At 46.2% G+C, this 17,878-nt stretch overlaps 1 protein-coding gene across 1 annotated transcript; it reads left to right on the top strand.

Moving 5' to 3' along the window:
- Positions 1–366: 366 nt before the first annotated feature.
- LOC125367025 (beta-defensin 108B-like) lies at positions 367–7,419 on the top strand. The gene is made up of 3 exons (XM_048367668.1): positions 367–415; positions 4,108–4,263; positions 7,373–7,419. Exons 1-3 carry the CDS (start codon positions 367–369, stop codon positions 7,417–7,419), a joined length of 252 nt encoding a protein of 83 aa, XP_048223625.1.
- Positions 7,420–17,878: the final 10,459 nt, after the last annotated feature.

Here is a 17,878-nt window from a genome sequence, read left to right as displayed (position 1 = left end):
ACTGCGACCCTGGGTACAGAAACACTATGTAAAAACATTGCTCATTATAACCCAACTGCATGTAATTTACTACATAAGATTTCACTGTTGCCGAAATGTTTGTCGGTTGTGTTCCTACTGCACAAAGTTCTATGGTCAGAACTATGTGACCACATCTTCCCAAGGCTCTGAGGGTTCAGGCCAGCATGCACTCTCAGTTCTCCCCCAATGCTGTTCATCACACCAAGAGCAACTCTGTCCCCAGTGTCTCTTAATGAGGTACAGAGGGACTCTCTCTGCCCAGACAAAGACATTCTGCTCATTCTAGACAGCCACAGACAGAAGCTTTCTCTGCCTCCTGCAAATAAGCTTTTCCTTTCTCCAACCATGAAGCCTGCTATCCTCCTGGTCTTCATTCTCTGCCAAGTTCTACCAGGTAACAACATTGTGTGTGGAGGAGCTCAGGTAGGGGCCTGGTAGGATGTCAGGAGTGAACAGCCCCTCTCACCTGTGCCATGAAAGGGGAAGTGGGTGTCTCCCCAGAAATTTGGAAGGTCTTTGACTGCGAGGGCTGCAGTGTTGTAAATCATACCCACATGTAAGTTCTGCTTTGGCTGACTGGATGTTTAAAAGGCAAAGAAACCCATGGATTTGGGTGCAGCTTCTAAGCATAGAGTGCTGCCCAAGGGACCAAGAATGTTGGGGGCAGTGGACTGGGAGCTTCCAGATGATAGGAGTCTGGCCTAGAAACGCCCTTTGCCAGGCATCTCTGCCTGTCTGTACTGGCGCGGTTCCTAGACTAGGTCCTCAGTATGACTTTGGGGCTGGGGTACAGAAATTTGCAAGCATTGGAAACAGCCCCCACTTTGTCTAATAACTGGAAAGGGCTCCTGATGATGATGCCCAGGAAAACAGATGCATTGCTTCACACCAGTGGGAATATCTTCTCATCTTTTCCTAAGAATTCAGAACCTCGCATGTTAAGGTAAGAGTAGAAAAGTCATGGGTATTTAAGAGCATAGGGGATCCTTCTTATATTTTTAGCAACTGCTAATGTACAAGTTTTGGTTCAAACAGACAGGTCTGAAAGTTTACAACAGAAAAGGTAATGCAAAGCACGATTATCCCTTGTGAATTGTGAATCCAGAGGTTCTCCTTCTATATGTGGAGCTGTGATCCATCTTCTGTGGCCGAGTAAATAATACTTCAGGCGGGGTAGCAAGGGGCAGCTTTAAGGACAAGTCTGATGTTGCAAATGCAATAGGAAAAAGAGGCACTGGGGGTGGGGGTGGGGAGAATGCAGTTGGGAATCTAATGTATATTACAAAATTAGCAAGACTGAGCTGGGAATGTGGCCATCCTAGTGGTGGAGTGATTGTCTGGGAAGCATAAATCCCTGGGTTCGATTCCTCAATACCACATACAGAGAAGAAGCTGGAAGTGGCACTGTGGCTCAAGTGGTAGAGTGCCTGCCTTGAGCAAAAGAAGCCTAGGCCCTGAGTTCAATCCCCAGGTATGGCAATAAAATAAAATAAAGTAAAATGAACAAGACTGTGGGGAGGAGAAGGAGGGGTGAGAATGTTGAGTGGGGTGACATTGATCAAGATATATCATATTAATAAATTGCTTTCTTAAGTGGTAAGTCCTTAACGGTAATAGATATGAAAGATAATAATAAGGCTATAATGAAGTGTAGAGAAAATAGAGATGGAAAGCCAATTTGGTTTATCAGATATTTGTTGAGCATCCACTATATGTTAGAAAGCAAGTGCATCAGGAACAAACCCATATGATGACTTTGAATCCTGCGACTAGTCACTTCGCTATGCAATCCAGGTAGAAGTCTTCACACTTCCAACAAAGAGCTCTCTAAAAGGAAGAAAGAGACTTCACTAGTAAGATCTGTGGAAGAATTAGCACATGACAGCCAAGCACTGGTGCCTCATGCCTATAAATCTAGCTACTCAGGAGGCTGGGATCTGAGGATCCTAGTTCAAAGCCCACCTGAGCAGGAAGTTCTGAGACTCTTTTCTCCAATTAAGCACCAGAAAACCAGAAGAGGTGCTGTGACTCAAAATGGTAGAGCTCTAGCCTTGCGCACCCCAGCTCCACAAGTTCAAGCACCACTACCAACAAAAATAGAGAGAGGAGTGGGACAAAGAAGAGAGGGAGGGAGGTACGGAGGGAGGGATGGCGGGAAGAGCAACCCCATGAATAAAACATAGAAAAACCAACACAAGATTTGAAAGGCTAAAACACGAAGTTGAAAAGGTCTTGTAGGTATAGACTTCATAGGAACAATCGTGTTGATTATTTGTGAACACTAAGAGTGTCTGTATGTTAATGAGCGTGTGTTGTGTGTGTGTGTGTGTGTTTGCACATGTGAGAAGTACATTTCTATCTGTTATATCACATGAGCTTTGCAGGTCTGGAAATATCTTCCCAGAGCACATGTCAAGCTGCTCTGAGCACTGTAAAGAACTTATACCTCACGTCTAGAGTCTCAGGGAGCATGCAAAGAATCACTTCAACTGCATTTTCTGTTCTTTGAAGGGAAGGGTAGGCATTTCTCAAGATGATGTAAAGGTATTTCAATAAAACAAGAAACCAGCTTTGTCATGATCAGCACAGAAATAGATGCTGGGGAGCACCTCATGTTGGTAACCTCCTCCTGTACGGTTCTTTCTTATTCACAGTGCAGCCCAGTCACCTCTGAGAACCCCTTGTGGCCTGTCTGCCTCCTGAGCACTTACTGAGCGGCCACTCCTGCTAAACATGGGAGGGAAGAACAGAGGCAAAACATGACTGGCAAGCCCAGTGTGGGGTGGCAGGAATGGGAAGACACTGGGAAGGCCAGTGGAGAGGATCACAGGATCTTAATGAGATCACAGGAAAGCCTGGGATTCTGCAGAGGAGAACAGGGAAAGTTGTAAGAGAAGGAACTAGAATAAAGCTGAGAATGTAAGCTATGGCCCTGTCCTTGTCACTGGATGACAAGGTGACCTTAGGGGCCCTTGCTTCTTGACCTCACTCACAGTTCTTCTGTGGAGAGAAGAGGTAGCCTATGATGGTGTTGGAACACTCAACTTTACTTCAACAGCAGATGTCTATAAGTGATAGTTTGTCTGCAATATATAAAGGACAAGGCTAACTCCCAAAGAACTCCCAACACAAAGAAATGTTCTCTACATAACCTGAACTGTTGCAATGAGTAATGACAGGATATTTTCACAAAGTCCTGTGATTGGAGGACTCAATTGCTTCAGCCACAGTAAAATATCACAAGACATGGGAACACAGAGTAACAGGAAGTTTTCTCACTAACAGGCTGCAGGATGGAAAATGCCAGTATTGTAGCAATTGTTCCACAGTGCTTTAATGAATTCTTGCCATATTCCAAGGCTTGAAACTGGTTGTGAGACACACACACACACTCACACACACACTTACATAGTACCTGGGGGGAATGAAACCACAGATAATAGCAAGCACCAACACAAACATATTTACACATTGAATATGAAGGAATATGGTTTCCTTCCCCCAGAAAATACTCTCTCTGCCCATTTCTTTGAAGTGCATTGTCCTTTAAAGTTGTATTTCAGGTCCACTTTTGAAAAATATAGCTGATACAGATGTATTATAGATATACAGATATGAAAGATATATGATGACCTATAATATCAGAGGGAAGGGAAAGTGAAATATATTTCCCTTCTCTAAAAACATTCTACTCTAAGAAAAAGTAGTGATACTATGTACAAGTAGTCTCTCTTGCATCTGTCTGAGGAGAGAGTAGGTAGTAAGGAAAAGGAATAGAATATGATGTGAGTAAGGAAAATGAATAGAAGGTAATGTAAGGAAAATGAATACAAAGTAACATGTATCCTGAGAACTCAGGCAGGGCCAATGGACACTCTACTCCATCTTTTATTACTTAGAAACATCCAGCAGTGCTGGGTGCTTTTCAAGAAAAATTTCCCAAGTTTTTAAAGCATAGGTATGAGAAATCAAGTAACAACAAGCATCCATACAAAGTTGTTTCCAATCACTGTCCCCATCCCCACATAGAAAGGTAAAAATACAGTAAGACTGATGAATGGTTACCATGCCCCTCTTTCTGTGCAGTCAGAGGCAAGTTCAAGGAAATCTGTGAGCGACCCAATGGCTCCTGCCAAAGATACTGCATTGAAACGGAGGTGTATGTTGGACAGTGTTTAGACAACAGATTCTGCTGCCTGCCACTTGGCAAGCATCCCAGGATCGAGAACACCACCCCCAGGAGTAACCGAAGCCTCTTGACATTTTTAATGTTTTTCTTCCCCGCCATCTTTCTTTTTCTCACCAATATTCTTTCTGATTCCTCAATAAGCAGTGAAGAAAGATAAACAAAACCCTATTGTAAAACTCGTGTTACACCTATTATCCTCCATCACTGGTTGGCTCCAGGCCCATTCCATCCTTCCACTGGGTGGGGTTGGAAACCAGCTGGGCAGGGCGGGGCGCTTTCACCACACCTGCTGTGTGTGTGCCACACGGAAGCCTTCTACCACTCACAGGAGGAGACACACCCCTCTTCCGGGAAGACTGACAGGGTTTCCCTCTCTGACCAAAGCCAAATGAAAAAGCAGATGTCAGCCATTACCACAGATCTGGGTCCTGAACACAACAGTGCTTGCATCAAAATCCATGTCTGAGCAGGGGCCCGGAGCTTTTGTAGCCAGTCCCCATTATTGAGCATTTCCTCCCGTTGCATAAACCACTGCATTGCTTTTATGTGACCTGCTGTGAGAAATTGTCACAACCTTAGCCAACTGAAGCAATCAGGAGTTATTGTCTGCTAGGTTGAAGGGTTAGAAGCTTAGCACAGAGGCCAGGAATGGTGTCTCAGGCCTCTCCTGGCTACTTAGGAAGCAGAGATTGGGACAAAAGGGGTTCAAGGCCAGCTCAGCTCCTCTTCCCTCTCCCTTCCCTCTCCCTGCAAAAAGTGAATAAGATTCCATTTCAACAAATAAGCTTGGCATATTAATATGTGTCAGTATTCCCAACTACAGAGAAGGCATAGACAGGGAGATCACATCTGAAGGCCAGTCTGAACTTAAAGACTTAGCTGAAAAGTAAGGCAAAAAGCAAACAAACAAAAAACCTGGAAGAGTGCCAGCTGCCCATTAGCTCACACCTGTAATCTTAGCTGTAAAGGAGGCTGAGATCCAAGGATCATGGTTCAAAGCCAGCCTCGGCAGGAAAGTCCTTGAGACTACTATTGCTAATAAATTACCACAAAGCAGGAAGTGGAGCTGTGGCTTGAGTGGTAGCCTTAATTAAGCACAAAAGCTTAGGGATAGTGGCCAGGTCCTGATTTCAAGACCCAGGACCAGCACCAACCCTCTCTCTCTCTCTCTCTCTCTCTCTCTCTCTCTCTCTACACACACACACACACACACACACACACACACACACAATCCTAGAAAAAAAATGGAACCCTCCCAAGACAGACCCTGATTACCCTGACTTTATCATTCATTACACATTGTATGCATGCACTGAATTATAATACTTTCATTACAGCATGTAATGGGAAAGAAAACATAAATAAGAAACTACGCTTGTAAGTTTTACAACAAAGAAAAGTGGCACCTGGTCCTGACCCTTGGTGAAATCCAGAATGCATAGAAAGAGGAAATAAGTAGCCACCTGCTTTCCTGTAATTAGGCTAATTGCTCACCTGGTTTCAGGGCTCCAGAGCTCAGAAGCATTCCAGCAGAGTTGTCTTTGCCCTTCTGTGCCTTAAGCTTCACTGCCCCAGAGGAGGTGCAGCCCCACCCCCAGCGAATAAAAGCCCAAGAGCCCCTTGAGGGTCACTGGCCACTGCCTCTGGGCCCTCAACCATGAGGCTCCACCCACTGCTTTCTGTTCTCTTCTTTGTGACTTTAATATCAAAAGGTAAGTGAGTGACATGAGCTCATAAGTGGCTTGTGAGGAGCAATCTCTGGGTGCAGGATTCGACTCTAAGCATCAAACCTCGGGGGTCCATGCGCAGCCCAGTACACAGGTACCTCCCATCTCCTTTAGAACCCAGGAAGCCAAGAGTAAGAGGCGGGGTGGGGAGTCCGCCACATAAAAGGGGTGCAAGAACTCCATGAGTAGGAAAAAGGGGCCTAGTAGAAAAACGGATGTGTAGAAGCCTTCCAGGAGGCTCCAGGCCCAGAATAAAAAGTAACACCCGTCACCAGCACCCCACTCGCCCAAAAAGAGTGATTGAGGAGCTGTTAACGTTTGGTTAATGAATGGAAATACAGAGTAGATCCTAGTGGGACATGAGCAATATGTGGGGAAGACGTCCCCGAAGAAAACAGGAAAGCAGGGTGCTGAGATATAAAAGATAGAGGGCAAGAGTGCTCACCTCATATACATGAAGCCCTGGGTTCGAATCCTCAATATCTCACATATAGAAAAGGCCAGAAGTGGCTTTGTGGCTCAAGTGGCAGAGTGCTAGCTAGCCTTGAGCAAAAAGAAGCCAGGGACAGTGCTCAGGCCCTGAGTCCAAGCCCCAGGACTGGCAAAGAAAGAAAAAAGAAAGAAAGAAAGAAAGAAAGAAAGAAAGAAAGAAAGAAAGAAAGAAAGAAAGAAAGAAAGAAAGAAAGAAAGAAGAAGGAAGGAAGGAAGGAAGGAAGGAAGGAAGGAAGGAAGGAAGGAAGGAAGGAAGGAAAGGAAGGAAGGAAAGAAGGAAGGAAGAAAGAAAGAAAGAAAGAAAGAAAGAAAGAAAGAAAGAAAGAAAGAAAGAAGAAAGAAAGAAAGAAAGAAGGAAGGAAGGAAGAAAACTGCCTTGAGGACCCAGCCCTGCAGACATCGCTACCCAAAGAGTCCCCTAGGACAGGCGCTGGCACCCAGGCCCAGCTCCACTCTGCTTTACCTGGGTACAGCAGGGCCATCAGCAGAAGGCTGGTGATGGGAGCGCAGAGCCAGCGCTTCATGTCTGTGCAGGGCGCTGAGGGCTGGAGGCCCAGGTTGAAACTGTAACCCCTCTGTACTTCACTTTGACAATAAAGGGATAAAATTAAATAAAAACTTTAAAAAGCCAGGCAATCGTGGCTCATGCCTGTTGTCCTAGTTACGCAGGAGGCTGAGATCTGAGGATCACAGTTCGAAGCCAGCCATGGCAGGAAAGTCTGTGAGACTGTTATCTCCAATGAATGACCAGAAAAGTGGAAGTGGTGCTATGGCTCAAGTGATAAAGTGCTAGCCTCAGCAAAAGCGCTCAAGGCAGCACCTTGGCCCTGAGTTCAAGGCCTACATTAAATAAACATTTTTAGTATTTTTTAGTAAAGCTTACCTGGTTTTAAAGAGCGGCACATTCACTGGCCACTCTGAATTTGGCTTGTCAACTCTGAAGGCTCTTCAAAAACTCCCTGGAATCTTGGAGCCCAGAACATTCCATGATGGTTCTACTACTAAACAAGAAAAAGCCAAGGCAAACACACACAACACTGAAACTCTCTCTCTCTCTCTCTCTCTAGTTATAGATGCAAATCACAAAGTTGAACACACAAAATAATAATAGTCATAAAGAGTCGGGACTGGTGGCCTGTTATCCTAGCTACTCAGGTGGCTGAGATCTAGAAGGTCACAGTTCAAAGCTAGCCCCTGCAGAAAAGTCTCTGTGGGATTCTTATCTCCAGTGAACCACTCAAAAACCAGCAATGGTGCTGTGGCTCAAGTGATAGAGCATTAGCCTTGACCACAAAGAGGCTCAGGGGCTGTGGCCAGGCCCTGAGTTCAAGCCCCGTGACTGACTAAATAAAATAAATTTTAAAAGAAGAAAATAAAATCAAGAACCCCAAAAAATTTTAAGTAAAGTCATAAAACAAGCTTTCATGAGACAAATGCATCATTGATGTTCCCACCTCAGGATGGTGAAAGCAGGAACAGACTCCAAGCAGGGCCCATGAGCAAAGGAAAGGCTCATACCCACCTGAGGCTCAGGTCCTTGAGGCCCCCTTCTTGTTCATCCCTCAATATCCCTGCTCATGCCAGAACCAATGTTGCAGCAGCTCCACCCAAATCAGCTTGTGCAAAAACACAAACAGCAGGAGTCACTTTTTCACCAGCATGGCGGCACATGCCTGTTGTCCCTATGATCCTCAGGAGACTGAGATCTGAGGATCATAGTTCAAAGCCAGCCTGGGCAGGGAAGTCCATGAAACACGCAGGAAGGCAGGAAGGCAAGAAAGGAAGGAAGTGAGGAAGGAAGTGAGGAAGGAAGGAAGGAAGGAAGGAAGGAAGGAAGGAAGGAAGGAAGGAAGGAAGGAAGGAAGGACCCACTACTCATTCTCATTAAAAAGTCATCCATGCCTTTTCTGAGGATCTTTCTGAATAACCCATCAAGCAAGTTAATAAAATCAGAAGATACTTTAGGAAGTGAAGAATCCATAAAGAAACAAAATGATCAGATCAATAAGTTAGGCATCAACTTTAGCATCCTCCAGAAGCACTTAAGTTAGTAGTATTTTAATCATTCAACTTTTTCTGTGTGCATGTGCCAGTCCTGGGGCTTGAACTCAGGGCCTGGGCTCTGTCGCTGAGCTTTTGCTCAAGGCTAGCACTCTACTACTTAAGCCATAGTGCCACTTCTCAAGCCAGAAGTATGGTTATTTTTCATAACACAAGCCGCTTATAATAAACATCCCAGTACAGCTTGTATGGTAAATGTTATGCATATTTTTTGCATAGGAGGAAGCTGTGGGCCTTTGCATAGGAGGGAGCTGGCAGCCTTGTCTGCAGTCTCCGAAGTTTTAGAATCCAGGTCTCTGACTCTAAAACTAGCATGCCTTGTATTATATTATTGTAAGGAGTACAGGTGACTCCATCTTGACTAGGGAAAGATGGTAGGAAATGTTAGGGGAGTAGATCAGGTGAACCTGACCCAAAATTCTGCTTCTGTAAATGGCTTGCTTAACTTGTTTGTTGCTTGCTCTACCCCTTGCGTAAACCCCCTACATTTGTACTATGGTTTTACATTTATAAACCCCAATTTAAGGACTGCTGGGGTCACAGTGGAAGCTCCTGAATCTGGCCTGTGTCACTGGCCAGTCAGCCCACTTTTCACTGTTGTAGTTTCAGCTCCCGAGTCTGTGCTGCATCCCTGGCCAGTCAGTTTGCTTTTTGCTTCCCCAATACGTCCATCTTTTTACTTGAGACTCTGAGTGGTGGACTCTTGGAGGGACATAGAATCGCCTCCCTTGAATCCCATAAGAATATCTCCTCATTTTATTTTTTCCATTAATTCACTAGCTTGTGTGCCATTACTAAAGCTTGAACTCAGGGGTCTGGGCACTATTCCTTAGCTGATTTGCTTAAGACTGACACTCTTACCACTTGAGCCACACCTCCACTTCTGGCTATTTGGTGGTTCATTGATGGTAGAGTCTCATGGATTTTCTTGCTTGGGCTGGCTGGGAACCATGATCCTCAGGACTACATAGCATGCATGAAGCATTGGATTCAATTCCTTGGTACTAAATATACCTAATAAATAAATAAATTTAATTTTTAATAACTCTCAGAGACAGTGACTAGGTCCTGAGTTCCATCTCCAGAATAGGCATGTGCATACACACACAAACACACTCACACATACACACAATTTAGGATAATAGTGGCAAATGGCATGACCCAGCTGAAAATCTTGAGTCTCAAATTATTTGCCAGCCCCTGGAGAAAAATCTTTCTCTTTTTAAGAAATTCATTGTCTCCCATAGTCAGGCCAAGTCCCCTGTCCTGACTATCTGGTAAACCCAAGAAACTTCCAAATTGTGAGAATAATATCATAAGGGTGATATTTTTATGCATCCTATCTTAACTGGCAGTGTTTTCCTTATATGTATCATAATTGAAATATTTTTGGAAAGAAGGGATGAGGGAAGAAGGCAGGAAGGAAAGGAGGAAGGAAGGGAGGAAAGAAAAAAGGAAGGAAGGAAGGAAGGACATGAGAGAGTGAAAGACAGAAACAGACAAAGGAGGATTGGAGGAGGCAGGGAGTTATGGTGGAAGAAAGCAAGTAAAAAATGGAGAAAGCAAAGAAGGCAGGCAGAAGAGAAAGAAGGAAGCATGGAAGGATATAAAAAAAGAAGGTAGCAGCAAAAGAAGTGAAGATTGGAAGGAAAGAAGGAAAGGCTGGAAGCTGGCAGACAGGTAAAGAAGAACCACAGCACAACTTCTGGCTTTCAGTGGTTCATTGGATACGAGAGTGTCAACCATTTTCCTGTCCAGGTAGGCTTTTAACTGTGATCCTCAAATCTCAGCCTTTTGAGTTGCTGGGATGACAAGTGTGCAACACCAGGCCCTGGTGTGTTGTGTGTGCTTTGTTATTTCATTATTTTTATGATTTCGTGGGAATATATGCCCTGGGGAAGTGTGGCCAGAGGAGGATTCATTGTGACAAAAACATAGCTAGGGTGGGTGTCTGAGGATATCAGTGTAGGAGTATGGGATGAGCTGCAGACTTGTGAGGGAAGGGCGGGTGGGAAGTGCCCTTCACATGGCCTGGGAGGGTTCATAACACTTCCTTTACACTGTGTCCAGCTGACAATCCCTCCCGCTGTTCATGGTCTTATTTGAGAGATGACAAGGAGCATTTCAGTGAAGCTACTTTAGATTACCTCCTTATAAACCATGTACACAAAAGAAAGTCCATGTGTTCTTTGATTCAATTATTTCATTTATTCATTCAATAAAGGATTTCCAACTCCAAGAAGGCAAGACTTTTTCTCATTTGTATTTTTTACCTCTTCCTTCCTCCGCACCCCCACCCCCTGGCCTTCTGCCTCCCCATTTCCTCCTTCTTCGTGACCCCCCCCCCACAAGTTCTACAGTTCATTTATATCATATATGTTTGTAAGTATTGCTGCTGCACGGGTTTGTCTTTTTGTCCTTTGTCTCTTGGTTTTGGTATCCCCTTTCCCTTCCAACTTGCAACACACATATATACAGTATCCAGGGTACTGAAATAATTTAACAGGATATAAGGGGTGAAACTCACAGGAAAGAAAGATCAGAGGAAAAGGGCATCATTTCATGTCGCATGTTGAAAACAACTACAATGATAAAACCATGTTCTTTCAGTTTTTCTGCTTGGCTTCTTTGTGGGTGGGAGTACTGAGAAATTAATTCATGGCCTAGACTCTGGCTATTCCTCAGCTCTTTCCATTCAAGGTTGGCCCTCTACCATGTGACTCAGAAACTCCACTTTCAGGATTTTCGTGGTTAATTTGAGATTTAAAAAAAAAAATAAACCCAAACCTCATAGCATCTTGCTCGGCTGACTTTGAACTGTGATCCTCAGATCTCAGCCTCCTGAGTAGTTACAATTAGCCATATGAAGAAGCAGCCGGTGCCTTAATGACTATCTTTTTTTTTTTTTTTTTTTGGTGGATTCTTGTTTCTACCCTGAGTTAGAGCACTGACCCTAAACTCTTTTGCTCAAGGCCAGCGCTCTACCTTGTTTTCTCAACGTTCACTGCTAGTTTCCTGGAGGTTTGTTTTAAATGAGAGTCTCATGCACGTTGCAAACAAGGCTGATTTTGAACCGTGATCCTCGGATTTCTAATTGGTTGAGGAGCTAGGATTCTAGGCAGGAACATTCCTCTGATGGTGGTATCCTGAGAAATGACATCTTCATATTCATGTTTTTTGTTTCCTCTCTTTTTGCAATGAAGTGATGGGTGGTAACAGTGAACTGTACTCGGTCACGTGGTGGCCCCAGGATCTGGAAGTTTGATCACAACCATTTGGAGAAACAAGATTGTGCTCTAGTTCTTTCCACAGGGCATTCATTCCAGACTCAGATGGAGTGTGCACATGACACGGGTATCCCCAGAAGTCACAGAAGTTCCTGGGGTTCCAGACCAACAGTTGAACTGAAAAGCTCAGGACAACCGTCCGTTTCCGCACAAACAGAAATTGGAGATCTGCCCAGGTGGAGAACTCTCTTAAGGCGCCGGATTCGTTGTGATGCTGAGAAAAAATTCCCAGAGACAGGAGATCGACTACTCAGGCAGAGCAGCAAGGCCATGAGGCCCCTCTTCTGTGAACACCCAGGAACCATCCGGCTCCAGGCTGTAGTATTGGAAAGTGTTGCAGTAATGACAGAAATCGGTACAGACCTGGACCTTCTGGGTTGTCCCTACATCTTTCAGTGCCTGGGCCAAACTAGCCAGAACCTGGGTCATACTGTCAGGGTCAATGTTCCCCGTGGACCCGTAGCTCTCTAGAGGGGGAGAATAGATTCCTCCGCTCAAGTGGCCCAACCTGGCAATGACTCTCAGGAGGCTCTGCAAGGTGTCCATGAAGATGTGGTTTCCATAGAAACTGAAGAAGCTGATCTTCGAGCACTGGCTCAGGGTGGGCAAAAAGGCTGAGACGTGGGCATCACTGATGTTGCAGTCCTCCAGGGCCAGGGTCTCCAAGGTGCCAGCCACCTGCTCCAACAGGGCTCTCAGGGGATCAGGACTGAAGCTGTCCATAGACAAATTCCTCAGCCGCAGGTGCTGGAGCTGCATGGTGCAGGGACACTGGGATAGAAACCTCAGGTCAGCTTCCTGAAGGTCACATGTGCTCAGAGACAAGGCCTGCAAAGGTGGCAGACTCCTGAGGATGGCGGGCAGCTTTCCACCAAGGAAGAGGACTTCTTGCATATGCAGCTCCTGAAGACGCTGCAGCTGCCCCAGTTGTGCCCCCAACTGGGAGGAATAAGAGAAATCTGGAGAGCTGGGAGTGTAGAAGTCCCCACGCATATTGCAGAAAGTAAGTTTGCGGAGGTTCTTCATCTGGCTCAGGTAAGGAGCAAAGGTTTGCATGGTTTCTCCATGCCACAGTTCGCTCACCAGCAGTTCCTGGATAGAGTCCAGACTCACAACTGACAGAGCCTTCTGGATTTCAGAGCTGGAGTCACACAGAATTTGCAGGTCCCTCGAGCACAGCCGGACTCGTTCTTTCCTCTCCCGGGCCCAGTGGAGTAGGAAGGCTTGGAGATCATCCTGAGTGCCATCGTCGATGGTCAAGTGGATGGCGATCACCAAGGGCTGCTCTTCAGCCATCTCTGTCCAGGGACTTGCTCTTGGCTTGACAGGCAGGACCTTTGGGTAGGAGATTTGTGCCATGGCAGGGTACCCCAGCGTCCAGATCCCTGGGTGCTCCCCCTGCAGATCGAGCACCTGCAGTTTCCACTGACGGGGGCGCTCCCTTCTGGCCAGTAGCAGATCAAGCCCACCCAGGACAGCCTTGAAGGTTTCTTGGTCTGGTGGCTGTGCCAGGTCCCCAAGGGGGAGGCAGGGGAAGGGCCAGGCCTGCACCATGGCCTTCAGCACCTCTCTGTGGCCCCCAGTGTAGGCCTCCACAAAGAGCGAAGGGATCAGCAGCAGCGGCAGATTGTCCAGGGCAGAGGTGGTCAGGGCATGGTGGCTCAGCAGACTTTTCCTGGCGAGTTGCTGGAGTGAGGGTGGGGTCCCGGCGCTCATCTTGCTGGATGAAATGCGGATCTGGTGTGCAGGGCTCTCTGAATCCCAGAAGGGCCAGGCACTGGCTACAGGCGCACTCCAGGACTCTGCTGCTGTTCTTTGAGCTCTGGGTACCTTTATACCTCAGGCCCCGCCTTCAGGAGTGCTCACTAACCAATCAGAGAGCAGCTACTCTTGGGCTTATTGAGCCACACCCAGTACAACTAGAAAGGGTGTCCCTCTCTGGATGAGGTCAAACCCTGCTTCCTAAACAAAAGTGATAGGATTAAGGGCCGTGTTCCCCACCTGCTCTTTGAAATGTAAATTACATTGAAACAGAAACAATTCCCACCCACCCGTATCCTGAAACCCCTCCAAGCATTCCCATGATGCTGAGCTGCCCTGGGGCGGGGAACGATGCTAGGAGAGGCCCCAGCAACAAAGACTTGGGGATGGTCCATCTCTGTGTGTTTTCTTTCATTTCTTTGTTCCTTCATTCCTCCTTCCCTTTGTATTCCTTTTCCTTTCTTTTCTCCTCTGTTCATTTTCTATTTCTCTTCCTTTGCTTTTCCCTCCTTTCTCCCTTCTTCCCTTCCTTTCTTTGTTCTCCTTTCACTCCTTTCCTTCTTTCCTACAATTTCATCCTTTCTTTTAGTACCTACTTAGTCCCTTACCTGATTGCTAGCCTCCATATCTTCTTCTCTTCTCCACTTCTTTCCTACCTTCCTTCCTCTTTTCTTCCTTCCTACATTCCCACCTTCATCCACTCCTTGTTTCTCTCTGTCTCTCTCTCCCTCTCCCTCTCTCTCCCTCTCACTCTCTCTCTCACTCTCTCTCTTTCTCCCAGACTCTCTCTCACTCTCTCTTTTTGTCTCTGTCTTCCTTTCCAGAAGTGTACTTTGACTTAAGTAGTAGAGTGTGCTCATCGCACACCTATGCCCAGATTTCAATCCCCAGCGCTGCCACAAATACAAAACCCCAACAATGACACATTTCCAAAGACAACAATGCCTAGACCAAATTTTGGAGAAAATGTAGGGGGGATAGGAATTAATGTCAAATAAGGAAGCACCTCCCATGAGAGCAAGAGAACTATTTCTTCATACCCCATACATTTTGGCGTGGAGGCCTACATCTTTAAGGCACTCATTGTTGAGATTTCATAAAAATGTTATGGGAATCCAGGCAAACTTCATTTGCTCCTCTTGAATCTTAAGATGTATTCACCTCATGTCTACGCAGGTACACCAAAACAAACAATAGGAAGGAAGCAAGGAAGGAAGGATGGAAGGAACGAAGGAATTAAGGAAGGAACATGAGGGAAAGACAGAAACAGACAAATGATGATGGGAAGAGGCAGAGAGTTAAGGTTGAAGAAAGAATGGAAGGAACGGAGAAAGCAAGGAAGGCGGCAGACTAGAAAAAAAGGAAGAATAGCAGGATCTGAGAAAAAAAGGAAGCAGAGAAAGAAGTGAATATTGGATGGAAAGAAGGAAAGACCGGAAGGTCACAGACAGGTAGAGAAGAACCACAGGACCACTCTTGATTTTCAGTCGTTCATTAGAGACGAGAGATCAAGCACTTTCCTGTCCAAGTCAGCTTTAAACTGTTTTGTTTGAAAGTGTTTGCTATCTAGCCTTTCTCTAATTCATTCATTTTCCTTTTAAAAGACCTTTAAAATTATCCTGAAGTCGTTGAACACAGGAAGTACCATTTAACAAAGGGATTTTTGAATATAAAACATCCTGCTCAGTGTTACCCCTTCAACCCAATCCTTCCACTACTATTCTTAGATTTTTTTAATATATTGAAGGAATGCTTCACTGAATTCTCCTCCCTCCTCACCTTCATTCCTCTAGCCCTTTCTTCTTGGTTCCATCCCATACCCTCGGATGTACCCATTTTCTGCTGCTTCTTTTGTTAGGCTTTGTCCCATTTTTTTCCAAACAAATTATACTGTTTGAGGCCTCTATAGAGTTGATTACACTTCAGTTAATTCACTTTTTACTGAAAGGAAAATATCCCAAAAGACCATGCAGACAAAGTCATGTGGAACAAAAGAGTTGATTGAGAGCACAGCCGACGAGGCCAAGTTCCATAAAGGAGTAAGGAAAATGGTCCTGGACTGTCTCCCAGGGGGTACCTTGATACCCTCATGGTGCTAGGGTGGGAGGTGCCCCTGCCCCTCAAGTACCATCATCAAGGGCAGAGTCACTTTGTCAAGGGCAAATCCGATGTCAGTGTTGGGAGACATTCTACAAACTTACATCCCCCCTTTGTTGTTTATTATGGGCAACACCAGGCAGGAAGCACAGACGGAGGCCATTTTTTCTGCATGTATTTGCACACTACACCATGTAACTTTATAGATTTATGGATAATAGTTAACCAGCTACATAGAAATCCCACAGAATGAGAGAATATGTTTACCAGCTATACATTAGACAAGGACCTAATATCCAGATGTTAGGTCCTGCTGGGGAGAATAGCCCCGTCCTCTTCTTCCTCACCTACCTGGAGCCAGTAATCACCTCACTGTGAGTCAGCAATGGATTCCAGGCTCTAAGGTCACTTCTTTATCTGCTGGGGTCATTGACTGATCCACCCTGGTCACACCTCGCTCGATAGGTTCCCTGGGCTCTGAGATCACCTCCCTCTGGTCCTGCCGCCAGCCTCTCACTCCTTCCCTTTCCCTTCCCTCTTTTCCTCCTTTTCTTTCCCCTCCCTCTTTTCCTCCTTCCCTCTCCCCCGTCTCTGCACACTTCCATCTTTTGCTGCCTGGAAGTTTGCTCTCCCCTTCAATAAACTCTTTTCTGCCTGAACCCTGTGGTGGTCTCTTTGGCCGAAATTTCCACAGAATATGTTGAGATCTAAGGAGAAGTTTAGCTTCAGAATGTACACCCTAAAAGACACAACACCTAATTAATAATGGACTAATGACATAGAGACCTCTCAACAGAAGAAGTGAAATGAGCAATGGACACATGAAGAAATGCTCAATATCCCTGGGTATAAATCAAAGTATGCTGAGGTTCCACCACATCTCAAGTATAATGGACATGACCAAGAAAACTAACAATAACGCATGCTGGTAAGGATGTGGGGAAATGGGAACTCTGCTAGAGGTAATGTAAACTTGTTCAACCTCTCTGGAAAGCAGTGTGGAGCTTCCACAAAAAACTAAACATGGAGCTCCCCTGTGGCCCAGCCATTCCACACCCAGGCATTGATCCAACAGAACATAAACCATGATGGAATGGGGTCACCATGTTCATGATAGCAGGATTCATGAGGCCGCCTGCACAACTATGCTCATCACAGCAGGATTCACCATAGCCAGCACAGGGAATTATCCCAGGCAGCATTTCAGATACCAAGTCATTAATTAAAACTTCAGTCAGAATACTTGAGTGTTCTGTAACATTCAAGCCATGGTTCAGGCAGAAATGCTGGAGGAACATTGTTTGATGAGATGTGATTTTGGGAACTGATTCAAACTAATTCCTTATACATAAATCAGGATAAAACAAATGAAAAAAATGATATCATTTCAGGGACACATTATTTAATATGGGGATCAGGGTCTCCTAGAGGTTATGGTCTCCTGGGGGCCTGGGTCTCCTGGGGTCAGTGTTTACTCGGTGTCGTGATCTCCTAGGGTTGGGATCTCCTTGGGTCAAGGTCTCCTGGTGTCAGGGTCTCCTGGGGTCAGGGTCTCCTGAGGTTCATGGTATCCTGGGGGTTGTGGTCTCCTGGGGGTCAGGGTCTCCTGGGGGCCAGGGTCTGCTGGGGTCAGGGTTTCCTGGGGGTCGGGGTCTCATGGGGGTAGGAATCTCCTGGGGTCAAGGTCTCCTGGGGTCAGAGTCTCCTGGGGTCAGGGACTCCTGTGGGTCATGGTATCCTGTGGGTTGGTGTCTCCTGTGGGTCAGGGTCTCCTAGGAGTCAGGGACTCCTGGAAGTCAAGGTCTCCTGGGGTCAGGGTCCCCTGGGGGTTGGGTCTGGGGATAAGGGTTTCCTGGTGTGAGTGTCTCCTGGGGGTTGGGTTCTCCTGGGAGGGAGGGTCTCCTGGTGGTGAGGTTCTCCTCTGGTCAGGGTTTCCTGGAATCATGGTCTCCTGAGGGTTGTGGTATCCAGGGGTCAGTCTCCTGCGGTCAGGTTTTCCTGGGGGTCGGGTCTCCTAGGTGTTGGAGTGTCCATGGATTTAGGGTCTCCTGTGGGTCAGGGATGGGGGTCAGGGTCACCACGGGTCAGGGTCTCCTAGGGTCGGGGGTCACTTGGGGATTGAGGACTCCTGGGGGTAAGGATCTCCTGGGATCAAGGTCTCCTGGGCGTCAAGGTCTCCTGGGACTCATGGTCTCCTGGGTTGGGGTCTCCTTGGGTCAGGGTCAGGGTATACTTGGGTTCAG

The sequence above is a fragment of the Perognathus longimembris genome, chromosome 18, assembly GCF_023159225.1.
Source record: "Perognathus longimembris pacificus isolate PPM17 chromosome 18, ASM2315922v1, whole genome shotgun sequence".
Lineage (NCBI taxonomy): Eukaryota > Metazoa > Chordata > Mammalia > Rodentia > Heteromyidae > Perognathus > Perognathus longimembris.
Note: the sequence above shows the minus strand (reverse complement) of the source record. Positions and strands in the feature narration are given on the sequence as shown.

Bases quoted from the DNA above. Each gene is read 5' to 3' on its own strand.
- LOC125367025 (XM_048367668.1), top strand. From the start codon at position 367: ATGAAGCCTGCTATCCTCCTGGTCTTCATTCTCTGCCAAGTTCTACCA. The intron at 416-4,107 runs GTAACAACATTG...CTTTCTGTGCAG, and splicing joins TCTCTGCCAAGTTCTACCAG to TCAGAGGCAAGTTCAAGGAA. The intron at 4,264-7,372 runs GTAACCGAAGCC...TCAACTCTGAAG, and splicing joins CGAGAACACCACCCCCAGGA to GCTCTTCAAAAACTCCCTGG.